Raw genomic sequence first — 17,773 nt, forward strand, 5'->3', positions numbered from 1 at the left:
GTGCACTGTATGGCCTGTATGTTGTTACATAAGTATTACAGTGTTCCAATTTTGAATGGTGCTGGTGAAACATGCATGAGGGAATTAACAACTCTTTGTGTCTGGGTGACAGAAGCAGCAGCCCTTTCGATCTTTGTCATTTAAAACTCCGACTGGAGGATGCTGGTGAAATCACTGGCACATGGGACTTGTCAATTTATGTCTCAAGATGACGGCTCAGTGGCAGTGCTGCAAAGATCTTTGCGATTTAAAGCTTTGACTGGCATTGCAACGTCTATGGACAAGCGTGTCGATTACTAACAGGTGCACTACTTGTTCGTCCCGTTACAAAGTTCGTGGAACTACATCTATTTGCCAAGTTTTATTGAAATCGGTTACCCGAAATCGTTCGAAATCGAATTCCACCTCTGTTTTCTTCAAATTTAAATGGGACCACTACTGAGGTACCCTTTTTCCAACAAAAAAGAATCATCAAAATAACAAATACCGAAAACGAGTTAACGCGTAACATTCATACAAAAAAAAACAACAGTAGAATTGAGAACAGTTACGGACAGACGCTTACCACCGGAAGGACTTGTTCGTCCCATCACTGAGTATAAGAAAAATGCGTTCATGGAAAGCCCTTCTCGTGGTATACACGGGTAACAGACGGCACGTTAAAGCCTTATTCAGATTGGATATGTAAAGCTGGCCACACGATAACGTCCAAACCCCCACCCATCATTGGAGGTGTCAGTGTGTGGACTATATGTAGACCCATAAGTAATTGTCACCGCATAAACATACTATCACATAATTCACGAAATATCCTACCCGTTAGTCACATCGTTGGCACTTGGCCAATTAGTTATCCTACAAAATGACTGTAATATTTTTTCAACGCTTATAGATGAAACACATTATTAACCCCTATATGTCCATTGCTGAGTATAGGTATCTAAGAAGATGTCTATGTGATAATTTCACGCCATAGTTGTTAGAAATAAACCATAAAAATGTTATTCCTTTTAAACAAAAAATTGAAATGAGTGCTTTAATGACTTAATTTGAGAGTAAAGCAACGCATAATTTTTACAAAATTAAAAAGTCTTCCTTAAATTTCGAATATATTTTAAAGGAGAAAACTTCCCTTAAACAATTTTAACGCTGCACTGTTTTATAAAGCGTCTAATTGACTTTCAGCCGGAATGTGAAACGGCTTAATAAAAGTACGGCGCTGTTGTAAATTGTGATTCGTGTTGTCCAACGCGGCTGATCAACGCTTTGCCGATTTACAACTTGTCACGCTGCGCTTTGTGATTTAAGTTTGAAAATTTGTTAACATTAAATGCAATATTAAAACATTAATTACTGTATTTAACTCATTTCAGACCCCATCAATACATTCATAGCCATAACCTCTCTATATTGTGATTGGGTTGCCATCTGGATTGACGAGGTTACCCTTCATATAGTTATTTCATTAAAATTATTATAAGGAAATTACAGGTAAAAAAATCAGTCAGTTGTCAGCCCTTTATGATATCATAAATACACTTAGTAGCAGTAGAGCTCCTTGTGAAAGAGTTCGTCTAGGGAAGTATTACCACTCTACCAATTTCATTAGCATTACTGCGTTCCGGTTTTAAAGAGTAAGGGTGAAATTACTGGCACATGTAACTTCAGGGTGATGGGCGCAGTGGCAGTGCCTCTCAAATCTTTGCGATCTAACTGGCACTGCAACTGCTGTGGACAGGTGTGTCGCTTACCACCAGGCGGACGACTCGTTCGTCCGTCACTTGAATCTTAAAAAAAATACGTAGAATGCTACATTCTGCACAATGTTGGTGCGACATAAACACAGCTGAAATGTCATAACATCGAATAACTTTTCGACTTACCACTATCATAGTCGGATCTTTGCTATTACTGTGACATATTACAACATGACAACCCTGCAAAATGTAAGCGTAATTAGGGTACGGGCGAATTCCGGGGATCACCAGCCAGTTGGCTCCTGCCCATTTCTTGTATAGAACTATAAAACGGCCATTGACCCTTAACCTCTTTGGGTTACTTTATGATTATTATCTGCTGGAGACATACAAGATAATGTTGGCGTTGAATTTTCTTTTCAATATTATAAATGCGAAAGGGAATTTGTTTGTTTAATCCACTTTAAGGCTGGGTACGCCGCTAAAACAGAGGCGCAACTACGCGAGACCGTCATAATTTAAAATACATTGCAGGCGCCATATTGGGGACCTAAATACAGCGCCATATATCGATCGACGAATATAGTATATGTTATCGTATGTATGCAATCCGGTATTCTATACAATACCTAGGTATTGCCTAAACTCACAGAACAATGAATAGAGTAGAAGTGGTTAGTTAGCGTCCGAGGCGGTCCAACTACAGGTCTCAAAAGACCTGTAAGACCTCAGTCCCCCATTTTCGCTTTGTATGCTATGGTTGTGTCATTCTTTCGTGTAAATTCTCTGAAATCGTAAAAAAATGCCTAAGGCTTGATTCATAACGCGTAGACGCTACGCGACGCGGCGCGGGCTGCATTCAAGCGAGCAATGCAACATAAACTTTATCCACAACAAAATAAGGCAACATTTCATTAAGCAAACTGCTGCAGAGAGCTGCGGTAGGCGCACTTTATAAAATGCAATATACTATAGAACATATTCTCCACTAAATATAGTATACATTTCTTCAAACAACAAAAAACAAATGAGTAAAGCCGCGCTGCATCGCCTACGGTAGGTAACGGTTAGAGAGTTAGCGACCGTAGGTGACATCGCGCGTCGCCGCTGCCGCGGCGCGGGGCTGCATTAAAGCGAGCAATGCAACATAAACTTTATCCTCAACAAAATAAGGCAACATTTCATTAAACAAACACATGGAAACGAAGCTCCTTCAAGGGGCGGCGGGCTGCAGGCGGGCGCACTTTATAAAATGCAATATACCATAGAACATATTCTTTACTTAATAAAGTATACATTTCTTCAAACAACAAAAAACAAAAGAGTAAAGCCGCGTGACGCGTCGTGCTTCATGACTCCGCCCACTTGTCTCGCCTCTGACAATACAAAGTGTAACTTAGCAGTTCAACAATAACGTATAATATTTCTTTGAAAGGCAGATTGCGTAGTAGATGCAATGTAGTATATGTACGTGTGAAACCGTACATTTTTATGATTTACATTTTATTATTTTAATATGCACAAGTAAACCCGCACGATATCATATGTATTCGATTTATGCTTACTGCAACACCACGCTGATCGATATATATTTTGCAATAAATGAGTGTTATTATTGTCTCGTTCGGACACGGTCGTTTTATTTACATTATTTAATAATACTCCAATCATTTGCATTGCAATTTGCATCTCTCTATCTCCTTGCATCGTCCTACTTGCATTTACATACATCCTGCAGTGCAACGTGTGTTAACGGCACATAATTTGGTCCTTCGAGCCTTTTTTACTTGGTGTTTTTGGAAGTTGAAGTGCGATAGCGAATCGGTTTGACTGGCCTCCCAGAAGCGGGTCTCACCAGTTAAATTGAGAAGGCGCATATATCGTGCAGAGATATCCGGGACACTAAGTACAAGATACCAGTACGAAGTTTTTGCATCTATTTTACAGTGACTTTATTGCATTATTGTTTATACTTGGACAATGTCTTCGGCCAAGAATGAGTTACTTGAACTCCAATCTATGCTCATTCTCGAGCTTGAGAGGCTGCATAGCAATTTTACAAAAGATCCTAAGATAAGAAAAACTGAAGATTACATTAAGAAGAGATTAGAGACGTTAGATGGAGTTTGGGAAAAATTTAAAGACAACAACACAATATTGGAAACAGAAAAAGATAGGACACATGAATATTTCACAAAGGATGTGTTTGCGGCATATCAAGATTATTATAAAAGGACTCGTGATATGATAATGGAATATGGGAAACCGAACGGAAGAAACAAGCAAGACGAAAAAATTCAAGTAGACCTGGAAAAAGTTCAAGACTATTTAAGTTTGCAAAGAACAAACTTCAGAGCATTTTGTAGAGTCACAGACAATATTGATATTGACTCTATCCATGAGAAATGGGAGTTGGAATACGAGTTGAAAAATTTACAAATTCGCTGGAACAACATTGAAGATTTACATTTGAAAATTGACAACATTCTAGACGGAGCTGATGCGGAATACCAACATCAATATATAGAACTGGAAACCTTATTCAGATCTATGAATAAAGCCTTAAATAAGAAGCTGTCTTCTACCGTTCATTTGCATCTTTCTACCCCCAAAATTGATATTCCTACCTTTTCTGGCAATTATACTCAGTGGAATACATTTTTAGATCTATTCAAGGAAGCAGTGCATAACAATCCCGCTTTGAACAAAGTACAAAAAATGCAACATCTCAAAGGCAAGCTAAGGGGCGAAGCGGAGCGGCTCATACAACATTTGCATATTTCATCTGATAATTATGACTCTGCCTGGAAGATATTAAATCATCGGTACGATAACCGTCAAGTACTTTTCACCAAACAGATGGAAACCCTACTCAATCAACCTAACGTTCAAAAACAAACTTCCATGGAACTGAGACGACTTCATGACACTTCTATGGAGTGCATACATGGTATATACAACATGGGTATCGACACTTCGTCTTGGGATCCGGTATTTGTGCACTTAATTGCAAAGAAATTAGACACCGTGACGTTCAGCGATTATATGGAGGCAAGAAAATCACCACGCGATGTACCAGACTTGGACGAATTCATGGAATTTTTGGAAGCCAAATTTATTGCATTGGAGCCGATGAATAAAAAAGAAAAGGAATCGGTACCAACATGTTCTTTCAAGACAAATTCTGCACCAAAGTTCAAGCAAACCTACAATTTTAACAAACCTGCATTTGAGAAGCGAAATACTTCATACAATAAAACATTTCATGTTTACTCCAAACCTGCAATTACATGTCCTATTTGCAATAAAAATCATGGATTATATCAATGCAAAATATTTGAGAATATGACACCGGACGCAAAACTTCAAGCCATTTCAAAATCAAACATTTGTAAAAATTGTTTGTATGTGCATAAATATGGTTGCAATTCCGAGAAACGCTGCAAAGACTGCAATATGCCACATAATACTTTACTACATGAGGCAATTACTGCAATGAATAAGGGAGCATCGACCTCGAACAAACAAAATTCACTGCAGAACGTGCACGCTAATCACGTGGCCGGTGATGATGACGAAATATTACTTGCAACAATTCAAATGCAATTACGAGCCGCGGATGGTACTTACACCACCATGCGCGCACTTCTCGACCAAGGTTCGCAAACAACCCTCATAACAGAGAATGCAGCACAACTACTAGGGTTGAAACGACATAGCATACATGCATCTGTATCTGGTATAGGTACCTCCCCTAACAAGTGCAAAGGAAAAGTCGAACTGCATTGCAAATCACTCTTCAACAACTATGAATTCACCACTGAAGCATTAGTAATGACAAAGGTCATTAACCGTTTGCCAAGTATGACTTTTAAGAAAAAACCGTACGCGCACATCCAACATCTTCAGCTTGCAGATCCGGACTACAATATATCAAGGCCGGTTGATATTCTATTGGATGCAAAAGTCTACGCAGAAATCATTATGGATGGGCTGTTAAAGAGTTCACCCGATCAACCAATAGCACAACAGACGCAGATGGGCTGGATTTTGTCTGGTTCAATAACAAAATCATTCAACTGTCATGTGGTGATCAATAACATCGAAGATATCAGCAATTATTGGGAGTTGGAGGATATCACAGAGACAAAACGACAGTTAACTAAAGATGAACAATTCTGCGAAGACTACTACACCAAAACGACACGTCGCTTAACAAATGGGACATATGAAGTGAGATTGCCTATGAAAGAAGGCTTTGAAAAGCAATTAGGCCAATCGAAGCCTACGGCCGTTGCACAATACATGCAATTAGAGCGCAAGCTAGCGAAGAACCCACAGCTAAGCGAAAGGTATCATGCATTTATGAAGGAATACGATGCCATGCACCATATGAAAATCTGTACAGATAAAAGAAGTACAGAATGCTATCTTCCACACCACGGAGTGTTAAAAGAAGATTCTACCACCACAAAATTACGAACCGTTTTTAATGCATCGCAACTAACATCGTCTGGCTATAGCTTAAATGATTTGATGGAGTGCGGTCCTAAGTTGCAATCCGATCTGCAGCTATTGTTATTGAGTTGGCGAGGTTACAAATATGTTTACACAGCGGACTGCGAAAAGATGTACCGTATGATTTGGCTCCATGAGGAGGACCAACACCTGCAAAAGATCATCTGGAGAGATCAACACAATATCCTCAGAGAATATCAACTTTGCACTGTAACATATGGTATGAAAGCGGCCCCTTTTCTCGCTATTCGAACATTGCAACAATTGGCAAACGATGACGCATCATTGTATCCGTTAGCAGCTGACGTTCTGAAAAAGAAATTTTATGTGGATGATCTTTTACATGGCAACAACAGCATAGAAGAGGCAAAGCAAGTCCAACAACAGCTCATCAACATGCTACGCGGAGCTGGTTTCAATTTGAGAAAGTGGTCCAGCAATGAACCGAGCCTCCTTGCTGATTTAACTCAAGATCAAATCAGTAACAAGAGTGTCAACTTCAACGAATCTACATCAACAAAAGCTCTAGGCCTGCATTGGCACCCCTCAACTGATGTTTTTGCATTTGAGAGCAAAATCAATCACATTGCAAAGCAAGACACCAAGCGTACAATGCTGTCGGACATTTCAAAGTTATAAGAAGTGGTCATCCGATTATCTTCACACATTGCAGACAAGATGTAAGTGGCATCTACCGACGAAGAACATTGAAATTGACAGCGTAGTATTGGTGAAAGACGATAACCTGCCGCCCTCGAAATGGGCCCTTGCAAAGGTTGCTGACGTTCACCCTGGAAAGGACGGCTACGTACGAGCAGTTACCGTCAAAACACAAACTGCAGTTTTCAAACGCCCGGTTGTCAAACTGTGCCCATTACCAGTGCATCCTGACAAAGAAAACCCTCATTCAGCAGTTCCAGCAACTACTACAGAAACAACAACCCCTGCAAGACGCATAAGAAACAAGCCAAACATTTTCATCTCTGCATTGACTCTTATGATTTTCGCATTAATCGCACCATCCATGCAACAAACACACAAAATAACGACATTAAACGAAAACAAGGCGTTATATTTCGATCGACTTGCAGATTTGCAATTAATAAAAAACAACTGGAAGTTAATCGTGTATCACAATATGTCGACCTACTGGAAGAGTGTGGAAAATGTTGAAAATTATTTGCATCACCTAGAGAACATTTGCAACGGAGAAAGTACTTGCACACTTACTTTAACTCAATTTAGGCACGAATTGAATGAATTGGAGCATTTCAACAGTATTCTTAAACTACAGCCTCAGTCTAGACCCAAGCGAGGACTCATAAACGGAATCGGAACTGTATCACATTATTTATTTGGAATTCTAGACGACAATTTTGCACAGAAATATGAAAAGGACATAAATAGAGTCCATCAAAACGAAGACTATTTGCAAAGTTTGTTAAAAAATCAAACTTCAATATTGGAATCGCAAAATAACATTTTACAGCGGAACGAGGTCATTATGAATAAACAATTCCAAATAATTGATGAACAATTGAAAAATATCTCCAACGAAGTGCACGAGGTGCATCAAAATGCAATCCACCTATTTTATTTCACTGCAAATGCCGTTGCACTTGACGTCATACTTTCAAACTTGAGGCGGATCCAAGAAACTGTCATTAATACGGTAACAAACATTTACCATGGAAGATTAGACATTCATCTTCTGGCTCCAGAACAGCTGCAGAATCAGTTAAACATTATCTCTAGACAAGTACAAGGACAACATCTAGCCCCTGTGGACGCAAACAACATTAAGGAGGTATCCAAGATTTTACGCGTTAAGGCAAGAGTGACGGAACAATACGTCATAATCGAAGTGAAAATACCATTACTCGGAACAGACAGCTATGAACTTAACAAGGTCATACCCATACATCAACATAGAAAAAACAGATATGTTCACATCACTCCAGCCTCAGAGTACATTGCATTTAATTTAAGAAAAGATACCTTTATGTCGCTTACTGAATTGGATTTACAAAATTGCATCAAATACAACGAACAGAAACTTCTATGTCCGTTAAGCAGCCCCCTATACGAACTAAGGGTAGATCAATCAATATGTGATGTCAAAATAATGAATGATAATAGCAAAGAAACTTATTGTCGGAGCGAAATAAAGGATTGCGCCGACAGGTGGATGAAATTACAAACCCGAGATACATGGTTGTTTACATGTTGTGAAGAATGCAAAGTTCGCATTTTGTGTCCCTCGGGAGTGGCGACTGCATGTCTACAATACAATGGCCTTATCAATATAGGTCAAGATTGTGTTTTGAAAGGTGACACCTTTACCATTCAGGGACATCATGACTACATTAGTCAACTCTATACTGACGACTACAACACAGGAGAAATATTTCCAAATTCAACCCTAAACACATTGGTCAATTCTTCAATAGCACGTATACCATTTGTTGTCGAAAGCCATAACATTACCCTTTGGAAATTAAAACAGCAAATTCAAGAATTACAACAACAAAAGGAAATTATAAGCAACGACGACATTCACCACTATACGATGATCTACATTGTATTCTCCGTAGTCATTGTAGCTATTGCAATTGGAACGACTTGGCTGTGCAAACGAAAGTCGCGGGAGGATCCCCGAGGAAACTTGCAACAGCAGCAGCTTCCCACAATCGTTGTCAGCGCGCCGCCGCCGCGGTCTAACGAACCTGGATCAGCGGATAAGACCACTTCTCCATTGGCAAAACACAGAACCATCCACTTCAAGACGATACGTGGAGAAACTGTCTAATTTAATTTTACATGTTTTATTTTATATTAACCTCCTTTTACTTAGGTACTTTCTTTAATTTATTTTAATATTTTTTACTTTTAGAGTAGCACTTTGCATCTTTTTGCTCTTGCGTTTTGTCCTTTTAGAGTAGGCAGTATGTACGTGTGAAACCGTACATTTTTATGATTTACATTTTATTATTTTAATATGCACAAGTAAACCCGCACGATATCATATGTATTCGATTTATGCTTACTGCAACACCACGCTGATCGATATATATTTTGCAATAAATGAGTGTTATTATTGTCTCGTTCGGACACGGTCGTTTTATTTACATTATTTAATAATACTCCAATCATTTGCATTGCAATTTGCATCTCTCTATCTCCTTGCATCGTCCTACTTGCATTTACATACATCCTGCAGTGCAACGTGTGTTAACGGCACATAATTGAAAGTTCAAAGTTATAATATTATATATAATATTACATACATAATAAACTAAACAAAGTCGATATTTCTATGAAAGCCAAGCAAAATCTCCTTTGATAGAAGCAATATATACTTTATTTAGTAGACAGTATGTTCTATATTATAATGCATATTATAAAGTGTGCCCTGCGAAGCTCGACCTCTTGCTGCATCTACTTTATGGATGAGTGGTCGTGTTTACGCAATATGCAGATTATAAATGCAAATAATATTGCGTGGATGAGAAGATCCCGGGTTTCATTACCGGTAGAACTGTTATGTTACGTAATCACCCGATATCTGAATGTAAATCCAATAATTCTTTGACTTGCTATAAAAATTTAATGTCAGCTTTATTGGAACCAAGCACCCACCAATCTTTTAGTAACATTAGTTTTTCTTTGTTTATTTCAAGTACAGCATTGAATATTTAGCTTTTCTTCAAACAACGCAATAATTGGCATCCACCGAGTGGTCGAATGTAGAAATAAAAAACCCGGATATTGAACGTCATGTCATTTAAAAATACAGATAAAAATTGTAAACCTAACTTTTACTTTTGACAAAGATATAATTTTGATACAGAAATGATGAATGACGTGTGTTTCGTTAAATAGTTATGTCAAAATAGACTTGACGGGCACCGAAAGTAAGATAATACAATAATACTCCCCCAGGCCCTATAGAGCGACGATCTGAGACAAGCTGAGGAACCCGGCAAAATGGCAGAAATTATGGGAGGCCAATGTTTAACAGTGGACTGCAATAAACTGATGATAATGAGAGTAAGAAATATTTTGCCAATAGATGTTTCAGTGACTTTTTCGGTATACGTCGAGGGTACGACGTTATTTTAAAGTCGAAAATGCCAGAGAAATGTCGCAGCGTTCCAGAATGTTTCCCCTGGGCGCAATACCAACGCTGTATTACTTGTTACAAGCCGCGTAATTTCATTCGTTTTGTTTTTCTCCGTATTTATACTTTTATATTACGCATGAAATACGCAAGCAATCGCCATAACATTTGACACGTGTAAATATGGGACATATCCCAACCGATCACATTAATTCTTTAGGAAAGAAAAACCGTTATGACTTAAATATCCGGAGTACAATGTTTTCTTGTGATAGATTTACAAATTAAGTTTAGTACACATTTAAAAATGTAGATGGCGGCACTTGCAAATCTCGAAAATTTGACGTAGGTAGGTGTGTACATACAAAATAAGTAGCGTAAAAATTTAAAAAAGATTTGCAACGCTATTTGAAAAGCAATTCAGGAATTTTCAATTGTAATTCATTTACAATTATGATAATTGTTGAAAACAGGGAACTGTTGTTGAAAATATAACAAATCCAAGGTTTCTCAATGGTATACATTTTGATTTGTTAGTTTGCAATAAATTGTATTGATAGCACTTCTTTGAATTTATTCTTAAAACTAAGTAACGCTTTATTCCAAACTTTTACTTTAAAATACCAAAGTACAAACTCAGCTTCTTGGCGATTTTATTATAATATGTTATTGTACACGTAATAACGCCTGAACAAGAGTAATAACCTTGACAAAAATGTAATAGCTGCCATCTGTTGGCCTTTTCGAATATTATACAATACAACCGCATCGCGGGTTTACTTGGCACCATATTGATCGGCGTTAAGAATCAAAATAAGCGTCTAAATTAGCGAAGTTACATTTCTTTGTTCCTGTGGCCGAACGTTTACTATGCTGGTCTGCCACGCAGAGGTCCTGGGTTCGACTTCCGGGCCGGGTGAAATATTTGTATGACCATTTATTTCTCTCGTGAGTTTAGGTGTAATTTGTGGTTGTCTATGTGTGTGTTATTTATTACTTATTTCTATGAGATTGGGTATCTGTGTTACCATATAATATTACCCATTATATTATTTTTGGTACTAGGCAAGCAGAGTTTCACACAGATAACACAGTACCTATATGTGTAACATAATAAATGCCAATATATTATGTTTGTTTGATCCTCTTTTACGCATGAACTACTTCGGCCAATCATCAAAGGCACATATTGGTATCGGATTTAAACATCCGTCAATCAAGTCGATCGTCCAGGATATGAAACGAAGGAAACCAAATACCCTAGGGCATCTCGAGTAGAATGTTCTCTAATGTAGGTACCAGGCGACCAGATATTAAAAAGGCAATCCTTAATTGAAACAAGTTGCTATATGACAGTATTAAGAAATATCAAAAAGCTATTGGTTTTTTAAAATACCTATTATGCTCTAGTGCCGATGCGTTACAATAACCACAGAAATTTCAAAAAGTTATTATTGTACACATCAGGAATTTGTTTGGTGTCATGTGCCGAAATATTTATAATATGCTAGTAAAAGTAACTAATGCTACCAAGATAAAAAATGTCAAATGAATATGGAATGAGGCCCATTACATACCCCAGGACAGCGGAAGCAACCATTTTTCATAGACTAACTTAACAGTAGCGAAGGGTGTAAATGTTACAGGCAATTTAATAAGCCCTGTCACTATGAATAAAGACCGGAATGACCTCATTAAACGGGCAATGTGATAAAAACTGCATGATTAATCACTGTTCTCTGTTAGTATGAATAATGACCACCCCATGTTGGTCAAAATAATAAAACCAATGATCTCACACTCGCATTCTATATGCGTTTTGTCCATCTTTACCATTCCTTCCCTCTACATGTCCGAACCATCTAAGCATCTCTTTCTCTATCTTTGTCACTACATCTTCTATCTTCTACTACTCGTTAAGAACAGTCCATTTATTTTCTTTCATCTTATGAATGTTATGGTGAAATTACAGGCACATATGACTTGTCAACTTATTGTGTCATGGTGACGGGCGCAATGGTAGTGCCCCTCAGATATTTGCAATTTAAAGCTGTGAGTGGCACTGTAATGGTTATGGACGAGCGTGTAACTTACCATCAGGCGCACGACTTGTTCGTCCCGTCCTTGATGTTATAAAAAAAGTCTATGACAATTTTTCATGAAAAATTTACATTTCCATAAACTTATCTCTCAAAGACACTCAGGGGTCCAGTTTGTAAATTGCCCCAAAATTAAACATCTGCAATATAAAGATCTTATGTTGGCGGTATTTATCAAAAGCAAAATGCCGTACGTCATCAAACCGCGAAAGTAGTCAAAATAAACCAATTTAGTGGTTTCTACGTTTTTAATCACATACACCGCAGAGCTGCGCGGTTTCACCTCTTATTTGTTTGTGGATTCCATTGAAATTTATACTGAAAAAAAAGCAATGCGACTAAAATATACACATATTTAAGAAACTGTTTGCTTACATTTTAATAGTAATGTTTACGGCCTGAATGATCATGCTGTATGTACATATATTAGGTTTACATCCTAGATTAAAACCACAAATTGTAACATTTATTGGAGTACAATTGAATGTAAACTGTTTTGTGCATCATACATTAAGTACTTTTTCTTTAAAGTGATCATAATTATAAATTGTTCTGATCCTATCAAGCACATTTATTGCACATTTATATGATGCATGTACACGTTCCCTGTACATGCATCATATGTGTTGCATTTCGAGGTCTAAACGATACATGAGTGCATCACGTATGGGGCATGGCCCTTTATAAATTTAAGCGATAAACAAAATTTGTACGTGTAAACTAGATCATCTTTATTTACTTGCACGTATGGACCACAAAAATTGTAACGTATGGAAATGATTTTTCCATTCATACACCAATTCCAACGTATTTGCAAATTAAAAAAAATAGCACGTGAGGGGTCAGTTTCTGATTACCAGTTACACAGGGACCGTGTTAAGTAGGTAGTGCACTGAATCGTGTTATGATTGATTCCATTAAGAATGGTATAATAAAGTACCTTTTTATACTAGCTACGCGATAGTTTTGTTGTCTGTTTTGTTATAATATTTATTCTCTTTCTCTATCTGGAGTTGTTACTCCAGATGTTAACTTTAAGTACATGTTTAAAACTGAAAATAGATATTTGCATTCATTCATGTTTAATAAAAATAGAAGTAAATCAATTTGTTACTTCGCGAACCCAGTAAAGGTTATATCGTGCATAATACTGTTTCCATCTCTTTTATAGTACCCAGATTGAAACTATTGTCATATACACGTTTCTCCGTCTCTACTACATCTATACCGTCATCTTTAAGCATCTTACCAAATTTAATTTTCCATGTATTGATCCAACTAATTTGATATAAGCATCAGCAGCACGTCATATACTATCAGAAGTTAATCTATTAGGGATGAACAGTTTATGACGGGTACTGACATACCCTTTTAGATAATTATGTAGTTTCCACATAACTAAAGTTTTGATCAAAAACTTAGATTAATAATAATATACGCCCCGGAACACAATCCAGACCATCTTGCATTTTCAATATTACACACCCTAAGTTTAGTAGCAGTAGAATTCCTTGTGAAAAAGATCGTCCCGGGAAGTACTGTCACCTTACCGATTTTTGCCGCCAAGTAGTAATATATGCATTACTGCGTTCCGGTTTGGAAGAGTAAGGGTGCTGGTGATATTAGAGGCACATGGGACTTGTCAACTTATGTCTCAGGGTGACGGGCGCAGTGGCAGTGCTCATTAAACCTTTAACAATAATAATAATAATAATAACAATAATAATAATTCGTTGATTTGCTTAAAACATGGTACAACAGAAGATGTTACAAGAGAGTGCCAGTACAAATATGTTTCGCATATATTAAATATGCAAATGTCTTGTTATATAATGTCGATCAGACTATCACAACTGAATAATACAAAAATGTCACAAACGTGTCAAGTTACAAATTAATTTGGTCAAGAATTATAATCTTCAAGATAAAATCTTACATCTCATTTCCTGTCAAATATTTCGTTCAGGTCATAGAAATTATTTTTGTTTAACCACTTGTACAGCTTTGTTTTAAATAAACTTACGTGTAATATATGTCAACACACATTTTTAAACAACTTTTACTGTATTTAGCAGTCATAGGAATAGTGTCAAATACAATCGGTCTATTCGGGTAAAAGTCTATTCGGGTTTCTGCTGTGTCTAGTATTCACATCACAGGCTTTCTTAAACAAATATGTGTGTTTTCGTACAAAGATACAAATTTCGTATATCTAAAATGATGGTAGTGGCAACAGACCAAGGCTCTGAAACAAGGGTCTGCATGTTTCCTCCACAAATTGCTCTAATGCATTTCTTTTATGCTACAAAAGTTCTGTTTCGATCTGTACTATTACCCCATACTATAAGACCGTAACGTAATATTTTCGTATATATATAATGATGGTAGTGGCAACAGATCAAGGCTCTGAAACAAGGGTCTGCATGTTTCCTCCACAAATTGCTCTAATGCATTTCTTTTGTGCTACAAAAGCTTTGTTTCGATCTGTACTATTACCCCATACTATAAGATCGTAATGTAATATGGATTCTACCATAGATTTAGTATATAATGGATTCTACATACGCCCTATATGTGGTTATGACTTACTTATGTGAGCTTTCTTATTTGTTATATTTTTCACCTTTTTTGAAGGCATATACAAACTTATTGATTCTCGAACATTCATTCTCGACGTGAGTTTTCCAGTTCAGTTCTTGATCTATGCTTACTTTGCAACTTAAAGCTCCGAGTGGCACTGCAACTGTTATGGACAGGCATGTAGCTTAGCGTCAGGCGCACGACTTGTTGTTCCCATCACTTGGTATTATTTAAAAAAAATCGGGGAAACTTTTTTCTACGATGATAAAAAAGAAATTGTGTTCGTCATGTGCATGGAAACAAAAGTTATTGTTTATGATGTTAGTAATAATATAATCCTGCAAGGTTGTTAGTATTTTACAAACAACCTTGCTATATATGCTCATGTATTTGAACCGCCGACCTCTCAAATGAGAAGCAAGAATTCTCCCATGGGGTTACCACCGCAGTCATTAATCACCCAATAATACGAACAAATTTTCCCTTTCCATCCCCTCAGAAATCGCGAAATAAAAATTGTGAATTCCGAAATTGAATACAACAATTGAAAATGTTATCATTTCGACGTAACTAATGTAACTGGGAACTTGATAAATAAGTAAATGCAAAACAATTAAATGCAAAGCAATTATGTGTATTCCGACTATAATGATTTTGAATAGATAACTGGATGTTGATAAGCAATAACGTGTCAACCCATAAAACCTCGGAAATTGAGATATTAATACCAAATTGTAGCTTGTCGTCTCGTCTACATTTTAAAAACAAACTACGTGATTTGGAACCTCCAAATAATAAAAAACCATGAACAAAATTTAGGCGCCATTTTCTCAAAACTATGATCATGTTGGTTGGTACGTTATTGTTTATCAGCATCCATTAATGACTTTGGAAAATTCATCCTATTTTGGTCTATTTATATCCCATTCACCGTCTGTATCATATCTACTCATATATATACGTTGTACTGCAGAATACGTTTGAATTTAGGTATTTGACTTTAACTAATTAATAGATTCTTTGTGGTTACTTTGCAGAAATACATGTTAAAGGCAAAATGGCTGATTTTGTTTTCAATATTTTTTCATTCGGTTAATTTTAAATAAAATTAATATAACTTTGTTATAAAAAATAAACCGATCTCAAAAGTTCGTGGAATTACATTTATCTGCCAATTTTTATTGAAATCTGTTACCGGAATATGAGCGAAACCGAATTCATCCCCTGGTTTGCCTTCCTTAGAATGGAATGTTTTCTTCAAATTTAAATGGGACCAATACTGAGGCACCCTCTTTGCAACAAAGAAAGAATCATGAAAATCGGTTCAGAGTGATCGCATATCAAACATGCAAAATGAAAAAAAAAAAATACAGTCGAATCTAGAACCTCCTTTTTTGAAGTCAGTTAAAAATAAATACCACAAAGACAACTACTTCGAAGAAATTCTAAGGTCGAGGGTGGAACACTCAACAACCCCTGAGGATGCCTCGTAAAGAGGCGAAACACGTGTCGGGTATATTTTTGGTGGTGGTATCTGTGACTGTAGTTGCGCGTGTGTTATTTATTTTATATGGAGGGAGGGTGGTAAATTTACTGCATGAAAAAAATATTCAAAACAAAGCGCAGCTATTTCGCACTATTTAACCCTCACTGGGTTCGCGTAGTAGCAAATTAATTGAATTCCATTTTTAATTTTTTACCTTAATGGTGCATACTCTGCACGCACGTTTGACCTATTAGAGTAGTTTTTGACTTCATACATCTTCAAACTATTTACGGTTTCTCCGACTTGCATTATTAACCCATTCATTGACAGCAACGGTGTTTACCGTAAAGAACATCAGAATATTATGATAGTACGGGATAACCCGTTTCGCTATATGGAGCTCAAAAATCAACTACAGGCTTTCACAATGCGGTTTCCAAGTGCTTTTTGTGTAATTGCCGCCTACTATTTCTCCATAGAGAAGTATCAACAATGTAGGTACAGACATAATTCCATAATGTATATACATGGTAAATTTCATATTGAATACTACGACACAAAGAAAAGTAGTGATATTTAAGTACGATTCATAAACGGGCAAATCTTTCGTCGTTTGACTATAGATCTTAAAACAAGAGCGTAAAGTTCAACCTAAGTTTGTACAATACGTAATTTCCGCATTACAAATTTTCATTTTGTACCAAACTGTGTTCTTCATTCCGCAACCCTTAAAAAATATGTTCTCAGTAAGCAAGATACCACCGGACATAAAATGGCGACCGCGACAGGACTACAAGCAGAGATGGCCATTCTAGCAGCCTTGCGCCGGGTCAAGTTCCGCGCGGAGCTGATCGCCCCTCCGGGCTGCAGAAGCGAGCCACGTGACGATCAATCCAGCCAGATGTAGGACTCACGCCGAGATCAAGAGGTCACGTCCCAAGACAAGCCATGTAGTAGTAGGTATTTTTCTTTTCTCTTTTCGGGTACAATTCCCACTTAAATAGTAAGGCGTGGCGTTCCACATGCTCTTCTATTTCTAATTTTTCAGAACACATGAACCGTCCACGGCTTGTACGCCCGTGGCCACGTTGTCGTTTCATTTTGCATTTTTTATTATTATAGAATACGTTCTTCATAGCTTGCGCATGGCAAATTCCCGAAAATTCCTATTGAAACCTTATTTGTAATTTCTCGAAGAAGAATGGGCAAAATTACGTGGCAATTGTTCCAATCAGGATGTTTCATAATTCATTGAAATGTTTCAATAAGAACT

At 37.1% G+C, this 17,773-nt stretch overlaps 3 protein-coding genes across 3 annotated transcripts in view; 2 read left to right on the plus strand and 1 right to left on the minus strand.

Annotated features, from left to right (window-relative positions):
* LOC113227356 (zwei Ig domain protein zig-8-like) overlaps window positions 1–17,773 on the minus strand; it is a 277,455-nt gene that overhangs the window by 197,701 nt on the left and 61,981 nt on the right. The window lies entirely within an intron of this gene.
* LOC113227358 lies at window positions 3,678–6,854 on the plus strand. Its single transcript, XM_026460250.1, has one exon. It carries the CDS (start codon window positions 3,678–3,680, stop codon window positions 6,852–6,854), a length of 3,177 nt encoding a protein of 1,058 aa, XP_026316035.1.
* LOC113227359 lies at window positions 7,720–9,024 on the plus strand. Its single transcript, XM_026460251.1, has one exon. The coding sequence runs from the start codon at window positions 7,720–7,722 to the stop codon at window positions 9,022–9,024; it is 1,305 nt and encodes a 434-aa protein (XP_026316036.1).

This window comes from Hyposmocoma kahamanoa, unplaced genomic scaffold, assembly GCF_003589595.1.
Source record: "Hyposmocoma kahamanoa isolate Upper Pololo Valley unplaced genomic scaffold, ASM358959v1 210, whole genome shotgun sequence".
Lineage (NCBI taxonomy): Eukaryota > Metazoa > Arthropoda > Insecta > Lepidoptera > Cosmopterigidae > Hyposmocoma > Hyposmocoma kahamanoa.